Consider the following 23,096-nt stretch of genomic DNA (forward strand, 5'->3'; position numbering starts at 1 on the left):
TTGCCACTATATGCAATAACCCATATAATGGTGAAAACCTCATGGTTTCAATAGGAGGTTTCATGATTACTATGAATGTTAGGAAAGATATCTTCTTAGGGATTACCCAAAGTCCATAATACAAGAGATATGAACAGACAAATTAGGAGAAGGAGTAGGCCACTTGGCCCTTCGAGCCTGCTCTGCCATTCAATAAGTTCATGGCTGAACTGATTACTCCACATTTCCACCTACCCCTGATAACCTTCCACCCCCTTGCCCATCAAGAATCTAACTGCCTCTGCCTTCAAAGTATTCAAAGACTCTGCTTCTACCGCCTTTTGAGGAAGAGAATTCCAAAGGCTCACGACCCTCATAGAAAAAATTTCTCTTTATCTGTCTTAAATGGGCAACCCCTTACTTTTAAACAGTGACCCCTAGTTCTAGATTCTCCCACAAGTGGAAACATCCTTTCCATATCCACCATGTCAAGACCCCTCAGGTTCTTATGTGTTTCAATCAAATCGTCTCTTACTCTTCTAAATTCCAGCGGATGCAAGGCGAACCTGTCCAATCTTTCCTCGCAAGACAGCCCGCCCATTCCAGGTATTAGTCTAGTAAACCTTCTCTGTACTGCCTCCAATGCATTTACATCCTTCTTTAAATAACGGAGACCAGTACTATACACAGTACTCCATATGTGGTCTCATCAATGCCCTGTACAGCTGAAGCATAACCTCCCTACTTTTATATTCAATCCCCCTCGTGATAAACAATAACGTTCTATTAGCTTTCCTAATTACGTGCTGTACCTACATACTAACCTTTTGCGATTCAAGCACTAGGACACCCAGATCCCTCTGCATCTCAGAGCTCTGCAATCTCTCACCATTTAGATAATATGCTTCTTTTTTATTCTTTCTGCCAAAGTGGATAATTTCACACTTTCCCACATTATACTCCATTTGCCAGGTCTTTGCCCACTCACTTAACCTATCTACATCCCTTTGTAGCCTCATGTCCTCTTCACAAGTTACTTTCCTACCTATCTTTGTGTCATCAGCAAATTTAGCAACCATAGCTTCGGTCCCTTCATCCAAGTCATTTATATAAACTGTAAAAAGTTGAGGCCCTAGCACTGATCCCTGTGGCACACCACTCGTTACATCTTGCCAACCAGAAAATGACCCATTTATGCCTACTCTCTGTTTCTTGTTAGCTAGCCAATCTTCTATCCATGCCAATGTTACCCCCTACACCAGGAGCTTTTATTTTCTGCAATAACCTTTGATGTGACATCTTATCAAATGTCTTCTGGAAATCAAAGTACAATACATCCACCGGTTCCCCTTTATCCACAGCACATGTAACTCCCTCAAAGAACTGCAAAAAATTGGTTAAACATGCTTTCCCTTTCACAAAACCATGTTGATTCTGCCTGATTACCTTGAATTTTTCCATATGCCCTGCTATAACGTCTTTAATAATAGCTTCTAACATTTTCCCTAAAACAGATGTTAAGCTAACTGGCCTGTAGTTTCCTGCTTTCTGTCTCCCTCCCTTTTTGAATAAAGGAGTTACATTCACTATTTTCCAATCGAACGGAACCTTCCCCAAATCTAGGGAATTTTGGAAAATTAAAAACTAACACATCAACTATCTCACTAGGCACTTCTTTTAACATCCTAGGATGAAGTCCGTCGGGACCCGGGGACTTGTCAGCCCGCAGCTCCAACAATTTGTTCAGTACCACTTCCCTGGTGATTGTAATTTTCTTGAGTGCCTCCCTCCTTTCCATTTCCTGACTTACAGCTAATACTGGGATGTTACTTGCATCCTCAATAGTGAAGACCAATGCAAATTATCTGTTCAGTTCATGTGCCATCTCCTTATCCGTTATTAATTCCCCAGACTCACTTTCTATAGGACCACTCACTTTGTTAACTCTTTTCTTTTTAAAATATCTATAGAAACTCTTACTGTCTTTATATGTCTAGCTAGCTTTCTCTTGTACTCTAATTTTACCTTCCTTATCAATCTTTTAGCCATTCTTCGCTTTTTTAAAAAAATTCTGTCCAATCTTCTTACCTGCCTCCCATCTTTTACAGGCTTATTATAATTATAGGCTTTTTCTTTAAGGTTGATACTATCTTTAACTGTTTTAGTTAATCAAGGATGGCAGGTCCCACCTTTGGAATTTTTCTTTCTCGCTAAAATGTATCTACTTTGTGTATTTTGAAGTATCCCCTTAAATGTCTGCCACTACATCTCTATTGACATATCCCTTAACCTAATTTGCCGGTTCACTTTAGCTAGCTCTGCTTTCATGCCCTCATTCAAGTTTAAAATACTAGTTTTGGACCCACTCTTCTCTTCCTCAAATTGAATGTAAAATTCAATCATATGATCGCTACTACCTAGGGGCGTCTTAACTATCAGATTGCACGAGGGGCGAGACAAAGCCATTCTGATTCGAGACTCTGTGAATGCTATATATCCAGTTTTTGTTTGTGAAAAGACTGCTGATATGCATCCAGTCCTTTGGCAAGCTGGAATCAGCATCTCAATTTAACCTGGAAATAAAGTGCTTCTGTGAATTCTAAAGCCCAGTCTTATTACTTGGCCTACTTACTTAGGTGAAACACAATCATTGCTTTTTATTCCCCACGTTGGGGAATGGGTGGAAAAGAGACACTAGAGGAATCTGTTAACTAACAGAGGTGTCTATTGAAGTTCTCACATCCTTGTGTCCTGCTTTACATATTGTACAGCACTATTCAAAACAAAACAAGACTGCATTCAGAGCAACCACAGTAGCTTTATTCATTTATTTATGACCTTTCAGTGCACGGAAGCAAGAACTGAGGTGCAACCTGAGTAAGCACAGCTGTTTCTGAATAAAACAAATGGGAGCACTTAAGACACTATAACTTTGAAGTTGGTGTTAATGCAAATGGTTAATAGTTTTCACTTTTTGGCTACTATAAGTGACTGCCTAGCTTAAATATGGACATTTAAGTGCTGGGGACAGCACCCAATTTTTAAAATACATTTGAGCATTTGACATAATTTCTAGCTCACCATATGTCAAAGGGAAACCAGGAGTATGTGGAAATTGCAATATTGCCCAATTTCACCCTTAAAATAAGGGCAGCTGGATTTCAGGAATTCTTTTGCTACAGTGATTCATTCTGGCTGGTATCCGAATACAGCTGGGATATTCAGTTTATGATAACTGATCCACCCTAGCTATTTTGTGAGTCTATCAGCCAGATTGAATTAAGAACTAGACTGAATTCATATTGTTACTGATGATCTCTCCAAACAAAATAATAAATTTATTCCATGCAAGACGAGGATCATTTGAGACATGCATTTCTAAAAAAAAAATCCTCTGCGCTCCAAAGACTTCCTAATTCCCTTTCTTAAATAAGCCACCCATAATTGAGACTTAAAAAGGAGCCACCATCCAGGCTTCTCAAAATGTCTTGGGAGGTTTTGCCATGTTAAAAGAGGTTATATAAAATGTAAAATATTAGTCTAGCCAATGCTATAGTTCAACAACAACTTACATTTACATAGAGCTTTTAAGATTAAATAATGTTATAAAATTGTCCCTCCAGGAGGAGGAGGTAGTAACAGGAGTGGTCAGATTCAGGCTTTAAGAAGGGTCTTAAAAGGAAACGGAGATAAAGGGACAGGGAAAGGCTGGGGGTAAGGGGAGAGTAGATGTACATGAAGCTAGTGTCACGGGAATGGAGAGTTATGGGGGTGGGGGGGGGGGTGCTATAAGTGGTTAGAGAGATAGGGGAGGGGCAAGGCCATGATGGGATTTAGAAGAACTCAAAAAGAGTACAACTTTAAATGTGATGCATTAAGGACTGGGAGCCAATGTAGATCAGCAAGGATGGGGGCAATAAATGGGCAGGACTTGGTGTGAGATAGGACAGAGTGGAGGATAGGAAGCTGGACAGAAGAGCTTTGGAACAGTTGAGTCTGCTGACAACAAAAGGCACAGATGAGGGTTACAGCAGCAGGTTGGTTGAGATGGTGGTAGAAGTTGACAGCCTTTGTGACGCAGAGGATATGGTGCTGGAAGCTCTGCTCAGGGTTGAATAGGACGGCACGGTTACAAACAGTCAAAATTCAACCAAAGGTAATTGCAAGTGATGAGATCAGTGGCAAAGGTATGGAGTTTGCAGTGGAGGCCAAAGACAATGACTGTCCTAATGTTTAACTGGAATTTTTTTTTTTTTAATTCTTTCATGGGACTTTTGAGTGTCACTGGTAAGGCCAGCATTTGTTGCCCATCCCAATTGCCTTTGGTGAGCCACCTTCTTGAACCGCTGCAGTCCAACTGGTATAGGTACATCCACAGTGCTGCTAGGCAGGGAGTTCCAGAATTCTGAACCAGTAACAATAATGGAACTGCAATATAGATTCAAAATCAGGACAGCATGTGGCTTGAGAGGGAACTTACAGGTGGTAGTGCTCACATGCATCTGCTGATCTTGTCCATCTAGGTTGTAGGGGTCGTAGGTTTGGAAGGTGCTGTCGACAGGCTTGGCAAGTTGCTGCAGTGCATCTTCTAGATGGTACAAACTGCTGGCAGCATGCACGGGTGGTGGAGGAAGTGAATGTTCAAGGTGATGGATATCATGCCGATTAAGCGGGCTGCTTTGTCCTGGATGGTGCAGAGGTTCTCGAGTGTTGTTGGCGCTGCACTTATCCAGGCAAGTGGAGAGTATTCCATGACACTCCTGACTTGGGTGTTGTAGTGATGGACAAACTTTGGGGAGTCAGGAGAGGAGTTACTTGCTGCAGAATTCCCAGCCTCTGACCTGCTCTTGTAGCCACAGTATTTATATGACTGGTCCAGTTCAGTTTCCGGTCAATGGTAACCCCCAGGATGTTGATGGTGGAGGTTTCAGCAATGGTTATGCTGTTGATGGTTAGATTCCTTCTTGCTGGAGATGGTCATTGCCTGGCAGTTGAGTGGCTAACAACATTCATGCCACACATCAGCTCAAACCTGAATGTTGTCCACGTCTTGCTGCATATGGACACGGTCTGCTTCAGTATCGGAGGAGTTGCGAATGGTACTGAACACAGTGCAATCATCAGCAAACATCCCACTACCGACCTTTTGATGGAGGAAAGGTCATTGATGGAGCGGCTGAAGATGGTTGGGCATGGGACACAGCCCTGAGAAACACATGCAGCGAAATGACTGATCTCCAACAACCACAACCATCTTCCTTTGTACTAGGTATGACTCCAACCAGTGGAGAGTTTTCTCCCGGGATTTGCTTGGCTTCAAATTTTGCTACGGCTCCTTGACACCACACTTAGTCAATAATGCCTTGAAGCTAAGGGCAGTCACCCTTACCTCGCCTCTGGAATTCAGCTCTTTTGTCCAGAAAAAAAAAGAAAAAAAAAGGACCATAACTGTAATGAGGTCTGGAGTCGAGTGCCCCTGCAGAACCCAAACTGAGCATTGGTAAGCAGGTTATTGCTGGGTTAGTGCCATTTGATAACATGGTCAACAACACCTTCCATCACTTTGCTAATAATGGAGAGTAGGCTGATGGGATGATAATTAGCTGGATTGGATTTGTCCTAGATTCGTCCTGGATTCTGCAGACAGGACGTACAACTGGGCAATTTTTCACACTGTCAGAGATAGATGCACTGAAACAACTTGGCTAGGGGCCGGGCTAGTTCTGGAGTACTGGATAAAGCCAATTAATTTCTTCCTCTCCTACCTGCAGTTCATGTAACCTGCTGCAAGTTTAAGTCAGAAAAAAAATGCTGCCCAAAATTCCTTGCACCGATTTTCATCAAATATAAACAAAAAGGAAAATCAGATACAAATATAATTAACCAGCATTCAAGATAAAAAAAAAACACAAAGACAGTACAGTATTGTGCTCCACACCCATCTGACCTCAGTTTGATTCTGTTTTACAAGGGACAGTTGGCACTATTGCAGCAACAAAGCAAGCCCTGCAATGTATACGCAGCTGGTGGAAAACAGTCAAATGTAAATCACAATGCACAAGGAAAGGGTTTTCCTTCTGTGGTTGTACATCCCTTACACCAAAGTTCTGAATGCCTGCACAAATAAAGCCAAAAGAACCTAGAGAATTCAGGCCTGGCAAGAAAGGAACTATTGATGAAGATCTAGAAGCATCAAATTAATATTAATTGAATAAATTTAGAATGCACTGAAGCTTTGGTACCATCAAATTCTATTCTACAGAAGTGGAAGGAATTCTCAATTGACAGTCTTCAGAGGAAAGCTTCACCATGACTATTCATTTTCAGATGAAAAATAGTTAAAAATTCCAACACTAGGAGTTCTAGGGAAAATTGAATCATTATTTGAAGTGGAGGAAGATACAGGGCTATTGGAAAAAAAAGCAGGCACTGGGATTAGTTTTGGCTTGCTCTTGCAAAAAGCTGACAGGCACAATGGGCTGAATGGCATCTTTCTGTGTGGTAAACACATGATTCCAGTATCTATGCTACGCATAAGATCTAGATTTTCCCCATACATAATCATCAGTGGTTAACTTTTACAGGTCAAAGGCTTATGATGTTATCTGCATCCATTAAAAAGACAACATAAAAAGAAACAGCTTTTAACATATTTAAAGTCATAACAATTTTTACATCAATAAAGAATTACCTCAAGTTATCACCCGTTAGCATCATGTTGACCAAACTAAACCAGGCTGTTCTCCCAGTTCGGTGCTTTTACCTTTAACTACATGGCCCAAAATAAACAGAAGTCTCTAGACTTGAATGTCAGTGCTGACAAGAAGATGCTTTTTGTGGATTTAGCCAGGCAAGATCAACTATTCACTGCCCAGAGTAAGGTGCATAGCTCCATCTAGTACAGAACTGATAAATACATATACATGAAGCAAGAGAATCATAAACTCAAAACATATTTTCAAGATTAGCTCAGTAGTGGTTAAGTTGTTTCAGCAAATCACAAAAAGAATCTTGCTTGATAACCCAGTAAAGTGGCCAGATGGAACTACTCAGCTATAACTAACTTCCTCCCCTTTAAGACATAGAAGTCCTTAATCTAGTTAGCTTTTTGAAAGTCCACCTTCTGATCAGCGTTTTCTAACCCAGTCATACCATAAATCGAGCTTGCTCATAAACAACAAGCTTAGTTAATCAAACCTTAAATTTAAGAGATTTCTGACTGAGATAATGTGCTTGCTTCCCAGGACTCTTCAGCTGGACAATAAGAAGCTGAAGTGGCACAACAGTAAGTGTTACAATTCTACAGAAATTAAAACTTTTTTTTTTTTAAATGTGCAATTTGAGAAAGGAAAAGAAATTAAAGGTCTTCAAGTCGGGGTTAATGTGCAGTTCTGAGCAGTTAACATTATGCGCCACTGGTCTTCAGCGAGCAGCATTACTTGTTCCATTTTTCAAGAAATTAGTGCACAGTGGCGCAGTGGTTAGCACCGCAGCCTCACAGCTCCAGCGACCTGGGTTCAGTTCTGGGTACTGCCTGTGTGGAGTTTGCAAGTTCTCCCTGTGACCATGTGGGTTTCCGCCGGGTGCTCCGGTTTCCTCCCACAGCCAAAGACTTGCGGGTTGATAGGTAAACTGGCCATTGTAAATTGCCCCTAGTGTAGGTAGGTGGTAGGAGAATGGTGGCGATGTGGTAGGGAATATGGGATTAATGTAGGATTAGTATAAATGGGTGGTTGTTGGTCGGCACACACTCGGTGGGCCGAAGGGCCTGTTTCAGTGCTGTATCTCTCTATGACTCGATTAAATATGCATACACTCGGTTGCCGGTAATTCTCAACATTCCCAGAATTGCAGTATTTTCTATGTATTAAGTAACCATAAAAAGGCATCACAATTACTCCATAAACTCAATTTATTAGCAACATTTAGAATTATGCTACAACAGCATCATCGGGAATTTTTCTATTTTAAACAGAATTTATACGAGACGTCCTTTTATTTCCCATTTGCCAACGTGGGGTGGGGCAGGGATTCATTCAACCCAATAAGCGTGATAAAAAGACCCTATACTAGAAAATGATGCAGAGATCAAAAAAAAAAACTTAGAATGCAAATGTGATTTTGAGATCCTTAAGGATAGAGCAGCACCCTTTAATTGCAATAATCCATCAGTCTGTGCAATTCAGATATTTGAGCACCAGATATTTTTCCGAGGAATTCTGGGAAGATAGTGAGCATCAATGGACAAAATGTTCCCTTTTTGAAAAAACTATGCTCATTTTCAAATTAAATAGGATTATGTGCATACAAAATGAGAACATAGACACAGAAATAAAGAAAAACATATCCAAAAATTAATAGCATAACAATAATCTCATGAGTCAAATGTATTATTTGAACTGCAGTGGCCTTCTGTCCTCTAACCCATTCACACCGAAGGAAGAAAAATAGGCATCTTGGGGTTTTATTCAAGGAAGGAACACTTCTCGAATTGGTGCAGTGCTACTGCCACTAATAGATTTATGTAATGTAGTTTTAGGTTTGTGTTAAGATATAAATAGCAATATAACAGGTTCCAATCTGATGAGTACTATAACACCAAACTCAGATGATCTCAGTAAAGGTCACTTCATACAACATGCTAGCAATCTTATACTGGGTGCAGCGTAACTATTCCTGTGAAAAGCTACGTATTAAAAGTATCTTGGAACCCACTGGACCTCCTGGGCATTTTACATTATTCAATGTTATGAGAATACCAAAATTACCACCCACACACTTCATGAAAAATAAGGCGCCTACATGTGACCTGCAGTCTGTGATATACCTCATATGTTGACTATGCAGAAGACTCTACAAACACGACGCCGAGACTTGTTGCATTATAGCAGTATCTGTTCAGAACAAAGCTGGAGCAACCTTTGACAGGTTTGGTCACATCATCCTCCTCAAACACCTTTCCTCCATCAGCTAGCTAGGTGGGGCAGTCCTGGTTCTATTCATATCTATCCACCCGAAGCCAGATAATCAATGCCTTCTCCTCTCAGTCCATAACTGCTGGAGTCCAATGATACATGCATGGCCACCCTCCTAATTTCCATTTACATGCTACCCCTTGGCTACATCATCTGAAAACACAATATCAGGGTCCACACATATGCTGACGACACTCTGCCCTCCCCCATCAACAATGGCAGCTGTGCTTTCAGCTACCTGGGCCCTAAAGGTCTAGCATTCCTTCCTTCCTTAAAAGGCTGCCGCACAATCGCTCCTCCTTTAATACACTCCTTAAAACTTCTTTTTGACCCAAGCTTTTGGTCATTTGCCAAATGTTGGTGTCGGTGTCAAACTTTGTTTGATAACTCTATGAAGCACCTTAGGATATTTCACTACATTAAAAGATGCTCTATAAATAAAAGTTGCTCTTGTTGTATGCGATTATGTAAACCGCTTCAATGTGTCATCTAGCCTCCCCGATACCTGCTGTGTTCTACATAACTCATGCAATACCTAAGGAATATTAAAATTAAAACAGAGCTCTTCAGGATGAGTGTTACAAACTAATCTCAATATTGCACCTTTCACTGTTTAATGGAAATTTCAATTAAGTTGATGAGCATAGTCAATTGCTCTGACATGCTTATGTAATCAATTAGTCAAATTTTATTAAAGCAAAAAAAGCAACATAAATTTTCCTTATAATTATGTAGCAGTATTCAAAAGGATGGAACGCCCAATGCAAAAGAACAGGCATAAGTATGCAGCATAAAATCAGTGTGGGAAAGATCACTGGTGATTAGAATTAATCTTTCTGGGAGATTGATTACGTACACAAACACACGCACGCACACGTTTCTAACTTACCATTTCAAACTCTTTCATAGTACGAGCTCGGATTGGAGACAATTTCCCAACGGTGATATTTGGGAGCACTGAAAATGGAGACAAATGAGGTTATGTGAAAGTGTCCAAGTAAGGTTGTCATAGTGAAGGGGAAAACTAAGGATTGGAGCCAAACCCAGAGTCAACAATCCTTCAGTATTGAAACTGGAACAAGCCAAATATGGTCAGTCACATCCTTCCACCATTTGGGAGGAAAGTTCAGCAAAAATTCAAAAGGCAGTTTAGCTGATCTGCTTGTATTTTAGCCAAAGCTGACTGCTCAAGACCAGCTTTATGCAAAAAATGTTTAGCAACCAGATCGTCTATTTGTTAGTGACCCTAATGAATATTATTGCATTTTTATTCAAAGCACACACCTAATCAAAGAGCTGAGAAACATAAACTTTTAAAAATGCAATGCTTTTCAAGTGTTACATGCAGAAGTTTATTAAAATTTTCTATTCAATCTTTTAATTGATGTTTTCTTGCTACTCAGATGGTTGCAGGGTATGTAGCACCATTAAATTATTTAATTCAATGTAGAATGCAAAACTACACAACGCAAGTACCTCACATAAAATTTTGTTAGTGAAGTTACAGAATTACTGCTCGAGGTTTCCTATCATTACCCCCATTTAAAGTTAAACAATGTCACTGTAATTTTTATTGAGAGAGATAAAATTGCTTATAAAAAGCTTAGTGACATCATACATGGATCCACAAATCATAAAAAAAAATTCCCCTAAACACAGGGTAAGCAATCTTTTAATTTATAAAAAAAAAAGTGTGGCAGTGAATCCATAAATTGTATGAACTCAAGTCGAATAAATGATTCAAAACTGGATTTACCATTGACAGGAATTGATCTACATTTCGTTAAATATTATTTCAAAAAGCAGCTTGGCTTCAAGATTCCCAGAACGATTTCATTTTCCAGTGAAAAACATTTTCTGGAATAACTGGATGGAGGACAAGTTACAGACATCCCCATTGCCATCTGTATACAGCAGCATCAAGGACTGCAGGCAGTTGTAGAGCTAGGTGACAAGAAAAAGTCTTGTGCATCGCTGTAAACTGAGAAATACAATGGCAAGTCTACTGCACTGAAGTCGTTTACCAAAGTGTTATCGTGGAAACATCGTGCCAGTCTGCTAGGGCAGGCTGGGTACATGCAATTACAGATCCGAATGTTGTGGATTACATTAAGAAACACCGAGGTAGGAGATTTAACATCCAGCAATGCTTAAGACTACACTACAGGTAACCATCTATGAAGGTGAAATTAAATTGAAACAATGTACCTACCAAGGACATGTTCTCGGACAGGACTACTGTCTCCAGCAACTGTAACATCTGGTAGTTTGGAGACATTGGAGCTGGAATGCATAAGCAAATATTTCATGAGAAAAACAGTTATAGCCCAAGACAACTACAACAAGCAATACAAAAACCGAATCCAGTTACATTTAGTATACCCATACAGCCAAAAAGAATTAAAGTTGCATAGGTGACTGTGAAACAAGGCTGGGTCGACATGTAGCATCCTGAAGAGCCACAATCCATTTCCCTGTACACGACCGTCACACACTACAAATCACAAACACACACGAACACACTTTCCCTAGTTGATCAGATATTCCCAGCTGATTTAGTTTATGGGAATTCATTCCACAGTAATATCTCTGGCTGTGTGCTTCCATTAAGTATGTACAAGAATCTCTCTTCAATTGTATAGGTATGAACAACACATTGAAGCACATTCAACATTTCCATCTTTTGAATTCCAAAGCTTAGTTTCAAAAGGCACAAGACAACAGCATAAAAAGGCTACTTTCAGGTTTTAGAATTATAAACATAAAGTAAAAAAGGAGTACAGTAGTAAACAGTAGTTACACAAGGCAATGTTCAGGCTGCTGTTCGAATACCAATGCAGTTTTGGGTACCCAGTTATAAAAAGAGAGATTAAAAGCAGTAAAAACATACAGCACAGATTCACCTAGGAAGATAAGCTATATTTAAATGAGGAAAGACTTGAAATACCGGGACTATGAGCATATTTAGTAAAGACTTTTACAATTGAGGACTTGGATAGGAGGAAGAGGGAAAGGCTCTGGTTGAAATTCAATGACAAAGGGTCACCAAGGGTGTGAAGTTGCAGGTAGGGAGAAATTTCTTGATTCAAGAGGGTTGTTGGGAACATGGTATGTTTTAATCACAGGAAAAGTGGTAGCAGTTGAGGCAGAGACCATTGCATCTTATGAAGCAAACTTGGATCAATATTTAAAGCAAAGGAAGTTACAGGTCTGCAGGAATACAGCAAAGTAGAATTAGTTTTGGATTGCTCTGATGAATAACAAACAAGAATGACTTTTCGTGCTATACACCTGTGGTTCCAACCTTCTTAAATTTATACAGTAATATTTATAAAACAAAATCTCAAAGTGTTTTCCAACAGCAGCAGTGGACAGAGAGAACAATATAGCAGAGAATAAAGGGAGGTGGTTAAAAACACACCTATTTTTAGCCCTCTTATTCCATTGCCTACTCCAACTCAGTCTGCCCTTCTTTTGGTTTTTCAAATCTCCTATCTCAACATTGCTCTTTGGCTTTTTTTTTTTAAATGCACAACTCTTTTGGTATGAGAGATCTAGTCATTACAATAATATGATAATACTTGAGCCCCTGAACTACTGAACACAAATGCAGAACTCCTCTTCCTGTGATTAAAATTTACATTTTGAGAGAGCATAGGTGACGGTGCCCAAAATATTTTGCTCAACTCCAGGTAGTTTTAAGTGTTTAGGAGTTCCTTTTGGACCTCCTTCGGCATTTAAAACACACTACAATTACACCAGGACACGTCATACCTAAGCAATGCAAAATACACATGGCAAAAGCCCCACCTACTCTCGACTTCAGTTCATAGGAAATAGCAGCAGGAGTAGGCCATTTGGCCTGTTGAACCTGCCTGCCATTCAAACGGATCATGGCTGATCATCTACCTCTACGCCATTTTTCCCCACTATCCCCACATCCCTTATTGTCATTAGTATCCAGAAATTTATCGATTTCTCTCTTGAACATGCTCAATGATTGAGCTTCCACAGCCCCCTGAGATAGAGAATTCCATAGATGCACCACCCTCCGAGTAAAGAACTTCCGCCTCATCTCAGTCTTTAATGGCCTACGCCTTATTCTGAGACTGCGTCCCCTGGTTCTAGACTCACCAGCCAGAGGAAACATCCTATCTACATCTACCCTGTCTCGCCCTGTAAGAATTTTGTAAGTTTCAATGAGATCACCTCACATTCTTCGAAACTCTAGAGAATACAGCCCCAGTTTCTGCAATCTCTCCTCATAAGCCAATCCCACCATCCCAGGGATTAGTCTGGTAAACCTCCATTGCACTCCCTCTATGGCAAGCATATCCTTCCTTAGATAAGGATACTAAAACTGTACACAATACTCCAAGTGCGGTCTCATCAAGGCTCTGTACACTTGCATCAAGACAGTTTTACTCCTGTACTCAAATCCCCTTGCAATGAAGGCCAACATACTATTTGCATTCCTAATTGCTTGCTGCAACTGCATACTAGCTTTTAGGTGACTCATGAACAAAGACACCCAGGTCCCTTTAGACACTTTCTAACCTCTCACCATTTAAGAAATACTCTACCCCTCTGTTTTTTCTACAAAAGTGGATCACTTCACACTTATTCACATTATATTCCATCTGCCATGTTCCTTCCCATTCATTTAGCCTGTCCAAATCCCTTTGAAGCTTCCTCGTATCCTCCTCACAACTTACATTCCCACCTAGTTTTGTGTCATCAGCAAATCTGGAAATATTACAATTGGTCCCCACATCCAAAATCATCGACATAAAAATTGTGAACAGCTGTAGCCCAAGCACTGATCCTTGATGTACCCCACTAGTAACAGCCTGCCATCCTGAGAATGACCCATTTGTTCTTACTCTCTGTTAACCAATTCTCAATACATTGCAGTATATTATCCCCAATCCCATGTGTTCTAATTTTGTTTACTAACCTCCTGTGTGGAACTTATCAAAAGCCTTCTGAAAATCCAAATACACCACATCCACTCCTTTATCTATGTTGTAAGTAACATCCTCAAAAAACTCCAACAGATTTGTCAAACATGATTTCCCTTTACAAATCTATGTTGACTTGGCCCAATCATATTTTCCAAGTATCCAGTTATCAGATCCTTTATAATAGAATCTAACATTTTCTCTACTATACACATCAAACCAACAGGTTTGTAGCTCCCAGTTTTCTCTCTCACACCCTTCTTAAATAATGGAGTTACATTTGCTACTTTCCAGTCTGCAGGAACCCTTCCAGAATCTATAGAATTTTGAAAGATAACCACCAATGCATCCACTATCTCTACGGCCACCTTCTTCAATACTCTGGGATGTAGCTCATATGGTCCAGGGGATTTATCCACTTTCAATGCAATTATCTTTGAGTATTACCTCTTATTGGATACTAATTTCTTTCAGTTCCTCATTTTTACAAATCCCTTGGTTCCCTAGCATTTCTGGGAGATTTTGTCTTCCTCTGTGAAGACAGACACAAAATAATTGTTTAGTCTCTCCACTATTTCCTCATTCTCCACCACAAACTCTCTTATCTCCGCCTGCAATTGACTCACTTTCGTCCTGGTTATTTTTTTTCTTTTTCACATACCTAAAGAAGCTAGCTTGCATTCATAATCTCTTTTCCTTTTCTTGATCAGTTTCTTGGTCCTCCTTTGTTGTACTCCAAATTGTTCCCAATCCTCAGGCTTACCACTTTTTCTGGCAACCTTATAAGCCACTTTCCTTGACCTAATACAATCTTTAGCTTCTTTTGTTAGCCACAGTTGATTCACCTTTCCTGTTGGGTTTTTGTGTCTTAGGAGGGATGTAGATTTGTTGTAAACCATGTAATACTTCTTTAAATACCAGCCATTGCCTGTCTATCATCAAATCTTTTAATGCATTTTCCTAATCCACCATAGCCAACAATGCCCCTCATACTTTCAGTTTCCTTTGTTTAGATTTAAAACCCTGGTGTCAGAATGAACTATATTGCTCTCAAACTTAATGTAAAATTCTATCATATTGTAGTCACTATTTCCCAATGGCTACTTTACAGCAAGGTTATTAATTAGCTCTTTCTTATTACGTAATACTAAACCTAGTCCAATCCCTAGATGGCTCTTCAACATACTGCTCCAAAAACCCATCTCGTACACAGTCCAGGATTTCATCCTCCACAGCATTATTGCTAATTAGGTTTACCCAATCTATATGTAAATTTACGTCGCCCATTATTACCATAGTGCCCATGCTACATGCAGCTCTAATTTCCTGATTTATACCATGCCCAACATTACCATTACAGTTTGGTGGCCAATAAACAACTTCCATCAATGTTTGCTGTGCCTTTCTGTTTCTTAGCTCCACCCAAACTGATTCTACATTTTGCTCCTTCGATCCAAGATCCTCTCTCACTGATGTACTGATCTTGTTCCTCATTAACAGCACTACCCCACCTCCTTTTCCCCTCCATCTATTCCTCCTGAATGACGGATATCCTTCAATATTCAGTTTCCAGTCCTGGTCACCTTGTAACCACGTTTCCGTAATGGCAATTAAATCATACCCATTTACCTCTATTGGTGCCTTCAAATCATCTACCTTGTTATGAATGCTGTGTGCATTCAGGTAGAGTGCCCTTAATTTCGTCTTAACATTATTCCTCATTCCGATCCTATCTGATGTTTGCCTTTGTCTAGTCTGCCTTCCAATTTTACTTACTACTTTTCTACCTCCTGTTACCAGTTTTGCTGTCCTCCAATCTGACCTCCATCTTAGGTTCCCAACCCCTTGACAATTTAGTTTAAACCCTCCCTAACAGTACTAGTAAATCTCTGTGTCAGGATGTTAGTCCCAGTCCTGCAAAGGTGCAATCTGTCCATTTTATACAGGTCCCACCTAGCCCAGAACAGGTCCCAATGTCTCAGAAATCTGATGCCCTACTTCCTGCACCAATTCTGTAGCCGCATGTTATATTGCTTAATCCACCCTATTCCTATGCTCACGAGCATGTGGCACTGGGAGTATGGTGGGGATGTGGTAGGGAATATGAGATTAATGTAGGATTAATATAAATGGGTGGTTGTTGTTCGGCACAGACTCGGTGGGCCGAATGGCCTGTTTCAGTGCTGTATTTCTAAATAAATAATAATAATAAATAATCTGAGTTGAGATCCTGCTTTTTAATTGCTTTCAGGAGGTCATCCCTCTTCTTACCTATGTCATTGGTACCAATGTGGACCACTACTTCTACTGTTCACCCTCCCCAGAAGAATATCCTGCAGCCGCTGTGACATGTTTAGCTCTGACTACAGATTTAACATTAATGGGAATAGAAAACAGTGACAATAAAATGTTGTACTGTAAACACACCCTAAGGCAGTTCCATATACATAGCATTTTAGAGCACAGAAAAAAAAGAGGCAGTTCAGCTAACTGGTCTATGCTAGTATTTATGCTCCACATGAGCCTCCTCCCACTTTATTTCATTTAATCCATTAGCCATAACATCCTTCCTAAAGTGCAGTGCCCAGAATGGAACACAATACTCCAGCTGAGGCCTAACCAGTGATTTATAAAATGGTTAGCACAACTTCCTTGCTTTTGTACTCCATTCTGGGCTTTATAAACAGACATAATCAACTTGTCCTGTCAAACACTTCACTCAATGTCTTATTAAAAAAGCAAAGTATTCAAGTATCTGTATAATCCAAAAAAGGAGTAAAAAATCCTTTATGCATTTTTGAAGAGAACTGTAACATGTATTTAGCCTACACAGTCCGAAGAGGAAAACACTAAGGAAGCTGAAAATCTGAAATAAAAAACAGAAAATGCTCCAAGTGTTCTGAAAGGTCATTGACCTGAAACATTAACTTTCTCTCCCCACAGGTTTTACAGCAATATTTGATTAGATAAAATATACACAGATAAAGCACAGATTGGCTGATGAGAATTTACTGACAATCCAGAACTACTTGCATTTACAAGTGTTTTCAACATAGAAAAAAAATGTCCCACAGCACAGCAAGGTTGTAGAGCTGGCAGAAGTTACAAACATAGGGAGGGGCAAAGCCATGAAGGACTAACATGAACAAAATTTAGGGTGGGGTGGGATATGAGAAGAGTCTTGAATGAGCTAATGTTTAGAGGATGGAGGGTACAAGGTCAGGCAAAACAGCAGTGAAATAGTCAAGTCTGAAGATGAAAAGACATGGAGGAGTGTTTTGGCGGTTAATCTGCTGAGGTAGGGCCAGTGGTGGGCGATGTTAGAGGTAGAAGTAGGTGGGCCTTTGTGAAGAGGATATGGGGCTGGAAACTCAAGTAGGACCTAAAGGTTCAGCCTGAGACAGTAATTGGGGAGGAAGGTGGACTCTGACAAGGGTACAAAGCTCCTCAAAGTCATCAGTCATTCCATTGTTTAGATAAAAGGAAATTGGGGTTCATCCAAGACAAGCATATTGCTCTCAATGCTAATCAGATTATACACGATCACAGCATATATTGATATGAGACCTGGATTGTGGGAACCCCGCTCTTCAAACTGACACAGGAATCACACTGCTCATGCATGATACTGCATCAGGAAATTTACAAAAGACTGTTCTGCATTCATCTAGCTGTTTTGCATTATAGAAGATGGATGCTTTCAAATGGACATCTAAATTACTGTGCAGTAATTTTACCTTTATTGTTCCAAGTACTCATGGTATCCTGGCTGTCTCTTAACTCACTTCCTATAAAAGCTTTAGCTTGAAGATAATGGACTCAGTGTGGCATATACCACCTTTCCTAGTAGACATGAGAATATAGTGGGAATCCCACCAAAAAAAGAGAGGTGGTTTTGTGCATTGGCTCAGTGCTAGCACCCTCGTCTGAGTCAAAAAGTGATGGATTCAAGGCCCACTTTAAAGACATAAGAACAGAATTAAGGTTGTCATTTCAGTGCAGTGGAGTTCTGCTATGTTGAATGGGATGTTATATGGTCAGAAATGGGGATTTTCGCTGATGATTCCACAATGTTCAGCACCATTCGCGACTCCTCAAATAATGAAGCAGCCAGTATCCAGATGCAGCAAGACCCGGACAACATCCAGGCATGGGCTGGTAAGTAACATTCGTGGCAGACAAGTGCCAGGCAATGACCATCTCAAACAAGAGAGAATCTAACCATCACCCCTTAATGTTCAAGGGCATTACCATCACTGAATCCCCCACCAACATCCTGGGGTTACCATTGACCAGAAACTGAACTAGACCAGTCACATAAATGCTTGTCTACAAGTGCAGGTCAGAGGCTGGGAATTCTGCAGCGAGTAACTCACCTCCTGACTCCCCAATGCCTGTCCACCATCTACAAGGCACAAGTCAGGAGTGTGATGGAATACGCCACTTGCCTGAATAGCTCCAGCTCCAAAAAACACTCATGAAGCTCGATAACATCCAAGACAAAGCAGCCGGCATGACTGGCACCCTATCCACCACCTTCAACACTGACGCACAGTGGCAGCAGTGTGTACCATCTACAAGATGCACTGCAGCAACTCACCAAGGCTCCTTCAACAGCACCTTCCGAACCAGTGACCTCTACCACCTAGAAGGACTAGGGCAGCAGATGCATGGGGCCACCACCTGCAAGCTGCACACCTGACTTGGATATCATCATTCCTTCACTGTCGCTGGGTCAAAATCCTGGAACTCCCTTCCCAACAGCACTGTGGGTGTACCTATACCCTAAGGACTGCAGTGGTTCAAGAAGGCAGCTCACCACCACATTCTCAAGGGCAATTAAGGATGGGCTTAGCCAGCAATGCTCACATCCCATAGGAAGTAAAAAAAATACTGAGACCAGGTCTTTCCTTTCAAGTGGATGTTAAAGATCCTGTGTTACTATTTGAACAGCAGCAGTGGAATGCTGGCCAATATTTATCTCTCAACCATGAAATGAAAACTGATTATCTGGTCATTTATCTCACTGTGGTACATTGCTGTGCACAAATTGGAAGCTGCATTTCTCTACAACAGTGACAAAACTATTTAAAATTAGCGAGAAAGCATTTGGGACATTGTGATCTCAAAATGCACTATATAAAATGCAAGCTCTTTTCCTTTTAAAAATTAAGATTTGTAGTCCCATTACTGCATTCACACTATGCATTAAGGCATAGGTTTTGATTCCTTGCAAATTTGGCCCGCTTATAAAAGTTGCTCTTCTGTCGTGAACACCAGGCAAAATTAGTGGGCAAAAGTCTGATTATGTATACAAATTCAGCAATCTAGTAATTATAGTACTAAATTAGCAAGCCAAAAGGTATCAAATTCCATGAATTAGCAAGAAAATAAACACTGTCCTGCTGGTGTCACTCATAACTCTCAAGAACAAAAACATATCTAAAGCAATCTAGCATTTTTTTTTTAAATATTCACCCTTGGGATGAGAGTGTGGCTGGCAAGGCCAGCATTGCCCATCCCCAATAGCCCTTGGAAAGGTGGTGGAGAGCCACCTTGAACTGCTGCAGTCCATGTGGTTAAGGTACACCTACATGCTGTTCAGGAGTTCCAGGACTTTGACCCACTAACAGTAAAGGTGTGGCGATATAGTGCCACGTCAGGATGGCGTGTGGCTCGAGGGGAACCTGTAGGTGGTGGTGTTCCCATGTGTCTGCTGTCCTTGTATTCTAGGTGGTAGAAGTTGCGGGTTTAGAAGGTGCTGTTGAAGGAGGCTTGGTGAGTTGCTGCAGTGTATCTAGTATGCACTGCTGCCACTGAGAGCCAGTGATAAAGGGAATAAATGTTTACGGTGGTGGATGGGGTGCCAATAAAGTAGGCTGCTTGGTCTTGGATGGTGATGAGCTTCGAGTATTGTTGGAGCTGCACTCATCCAGGCAAGCGGCGAGTATTCCACCACCCTCCTGACTTGTACCTTGTAGATGACGTACAGGATTTGGGGACTCGGGGTGGCGAGTTACATGCTGCAGAATTCCCAGTCTCTGATCTACACCTGCCACAGTATTTATATGGCTGGTCCAGTTCAGTTTATGGTCAATGGTAACCCCCAGGATGTTGATGGTTTGTGATTCAGCAATGGTAATGTTGTTGAACATCAAGGGAAAATGGCTAAATTCTCTCTTGTTGGAGATGGTCATTGCTTGGCACTTGTGTGGCATGAATGTTACCTGCCACTTATCAGCACAAGCCTAAAATGTTATGCAGCAAGACCTAGACACAGAATGCTTCAGTATCTGAGGGGTTGCGAATGCATGGTGTTCAGTACCAATCAAACTTCTGACCTTATGTTGGAAGGTCATTGATGAAGCAGCTGAAGATGGTTGGGTCCAGGACATCGCCCTGAGAAACTCCTGAAGCAGTGGCCTAGGGCTGAGATGATGGGCCTCCAACAACCACGACCATCCACTTTGTACTAGGTATAACTCCAATTAATGGAGAGCTTTCCCGCACCAATTCCCATTGACTTCAATTTTGTTAGGGCTCCTTGATGCCACACTCTCAAATCAAATGCTGCCTAGATGTCAAGGGCAGTCACACTCAATTTGTCTCTGGAATTTAGCACTTTTGCCTATATATGGACCAAGGCTGTGATGAAATCTGCAGCCGAGTGACCCCGGCAGAACCTAAAACTGAGTATCAGTTAGCAGGTTGTTGCTGAATAAATGCTGTTTGATAGCACTGTTGGTGACACCTTTCAACGCTTTACTGATGATTGAGAGTAGATTGATGGAGCAGTAATTGGCTGTATTGGATTTGTCCTACTTTTTATGGACAGGACATAACAGGGCAATTTTCCACATTGTCAGGTGATGTCACTGTTGTAGCTGTACTGGAACAGCATGGCTAAGGAAGCAGCTAGTTCTGGAGCACAAGTTTTCAGTACTACAGCTTGGATGTTGTCAGGACCTTTGCTGTATCCAGTGCCTTCAGCCTTTTCTTGACTTCAAGTGGAGTGCATCAAATTGTCTGAAGACTGGCACCTACGATGGTGGGGATCTCAGGAGGTGGCAGAGATGGATCATCCACTCACTACTTCTGGCTGCAAATGTTTCAGCCTCATCTTCTGCACTGATGTGCTGTGCTTCCCCCATCATTGAGGATGGGGATATTTGTGGAGCCTCCTTCTCCAGTTTAGCTTCTTGATGAGCAAGGGGGTGAAAGGTTATCAGGGGTCAGTGGAAATGTGGAGTGATCAGTTCAGCCATTAACTTATTGAATAGTGGAGCAGGCTCGAGGGGCCAACTCCTGCTCCTAATTCGTATGTTCGCTGTTTAATTGTCCACTGCCATTCTTGACTGGATGCTTCTCCTGAAGGACAGTGAAACCAGATGGGTTTTCATGACAATCTGATAGTTTCATGATTGTTAATTCTGTGATTAGCTTTTTATTTCAGATTTATTAGTGGAATTTAGATTGCCCCAGCTCCTGTCCCCAGAACTTTAGTCCAGGGCCTCTGAATTTCTAGTCCAGTAATATTAGTACCACGCTACCATCCCCTCAATAATATTGACATGTACAAAAATATTTTTCTGCTTCCACTACCTTGGCTGCCGAGAAGGCAAAGAACAGTGATATCATGGGAACATCAGTAGCTCCAAGTTCTCCTTCAAATCATGCATCACCCTGACTTGGGCATAGACCAGCATTCCTTCATCATTGCTTGGTCAACATCCTAAATTCCCCAACACTATTGCTGGAGCACCATCACAAGGGCTACGGAGGTTAAAAAAAATGATGGCCACCACTATCTCAGGGATGGTAAATAAACGTGGCCTTGCCAGCATCACCCACATCTTGCAAATGTACATTTTAAAAACACCTTATACAAGTTAAGGTAAGGCATGGTATGTGATATCATAAACCACACCAAGATATACTCCCTGTTCCAACCCATTTAAAAGTTCAAGATCTAATAAATGGCTTTTCTGAAGCAATTTCTGAAATTGATTCCTTGAAAATATCACCTCAATAATTTATGAATTGATTCACTAATGGAAGCAGCATGGTGCATTATCAGAATGACCAAGTATGATCTTTCACCACAAAAGGCAGGTAATTTATACCTTTTACTCCTATCAGTTACACTAAGGTTTCCCTCCTGTTATGTTAACATTTTACTGCGATCTTAATCTCGTTTACTCCTCCTTAAAATTTATCAGACTACAAACGCTGCTTAATGCTCAAATAGTGTGAGGTAGAATATTAAATATAAGCTATCAGAGTAAACACTTCCATATGTTGCAAGAAAAGGTGACAATTTTTCGAAAGCAATACAACCCCCCCTCCCACCAAAAAAAAACATATTTCACAAGATGCACTCATATCGCCAGATTTCAATATGCGGGTGATGCCATTTATCAAAAGACATACAAATTAGATAACAACATTTGGATTTTCCCTTTAGGACCAACAAAGGAAGGGATGCCACAGCAATTATTTCCAGTTTATAAAGAACAGGAATACAATCTGAAGATAAGATCAGCTCCTCAGTACTAACAATCGGATGTTCAGTTTATCAACTTGACACAAGGAAAACAATAGGTGATTGTGCATTGCCGTTTAACAGTCCAATGCAGCTTGTCAGGCCGAACTAATCGTGACAGGAGTCGGTGCGCCTCTGGGACGGATAAAAATATGAAACCTGTTCAGTCATAAACCGTTCGCGGGGATTTCCGTTAACAGAAGCGGGCTACACTCAGGCATTGTTACCAAGATCACCTTCTCGTGGCCGATCAGGCAAAGCAATAGTTCATGTAACCTAACGCAGGGCTAAATAAGTAACAAGCACAAGTGGGGGGCGATTGAAAAATCGAGGGGTATTTCAGTATAAACCTATCGCGCAACATTCAAATTGGACAGCAGCCTCCTGCCTGCAGTTCCCTCCAGCGTCACCGTGTCACGTCCCAGACACTAACTTCAGACAGCAATAAATAAACAAATACAGAGACAGCAATGTAGTCCGCGCCGCTCTCGGTTTAACAGCCGGCCCTCCCGCACCACCTGCCGTTAAAATCTAAGGGTAACGTCGGGTCTTCCCCAATAACCGAGTCCATGACTGCAGCGGCTGTTCTTTTTTATATTTTACACACTCAGTTAGATCAGATACATTCCCGATCGCGGA

General features: G+C 41.0%; 1 protein-coding gene across 1 annotated transcript in view; it reads right to left on the reverse strand.

The window, feature by feature from the left end:
- Positions 1 to 23,089, reverse strand: part of cdk5rap2 (CDK5 regulatory subunit associated protein 2) — a 126,165-nt gene extending 103,076 nt beyond the window's left edge. The window contains exons 1-3 of the mRNA XM_068012579.1: positions 22,976 to 23,089; positions 11,167 to 11,237; positions 9,844 to 9,911 (exon numbers count right to left, since the gene is read on the reverse strand). Coding sequence (XP_067868680.1) covers positions 9,844 to 9,911; positions 11,167 to 11,237; positions 22,976 to 23,028 — 192 coding nt within the window. The 5' untranslated portion in view covers positions 23,029 to 23,089. The remainder of the gene's footprint in view (positions 1 to 9,843; positions 9,912 to 11,166; positions 11,238 to 22,975) is intronic.
- Between the last annotated feature and the right edge of the window lie 7 nt (positions 23,090 to 23,096).

This window comes from Heterodontus francisci, chromosome 32 (assembly GCF_036365525.1).
Source record: "Heterodontus francisci isolate sHetFra1 chromosome 32, sHetFra1.hap1, whole genome shotgun sequence".
NCBI classification, from domain to species: domain Eukaryota; kingdom Metazoa; phylum Chordata; class Chondrichthyes; order Heterodontiformes; family Heterodontidae; genus Heterodontus; species Heterodontus francisci.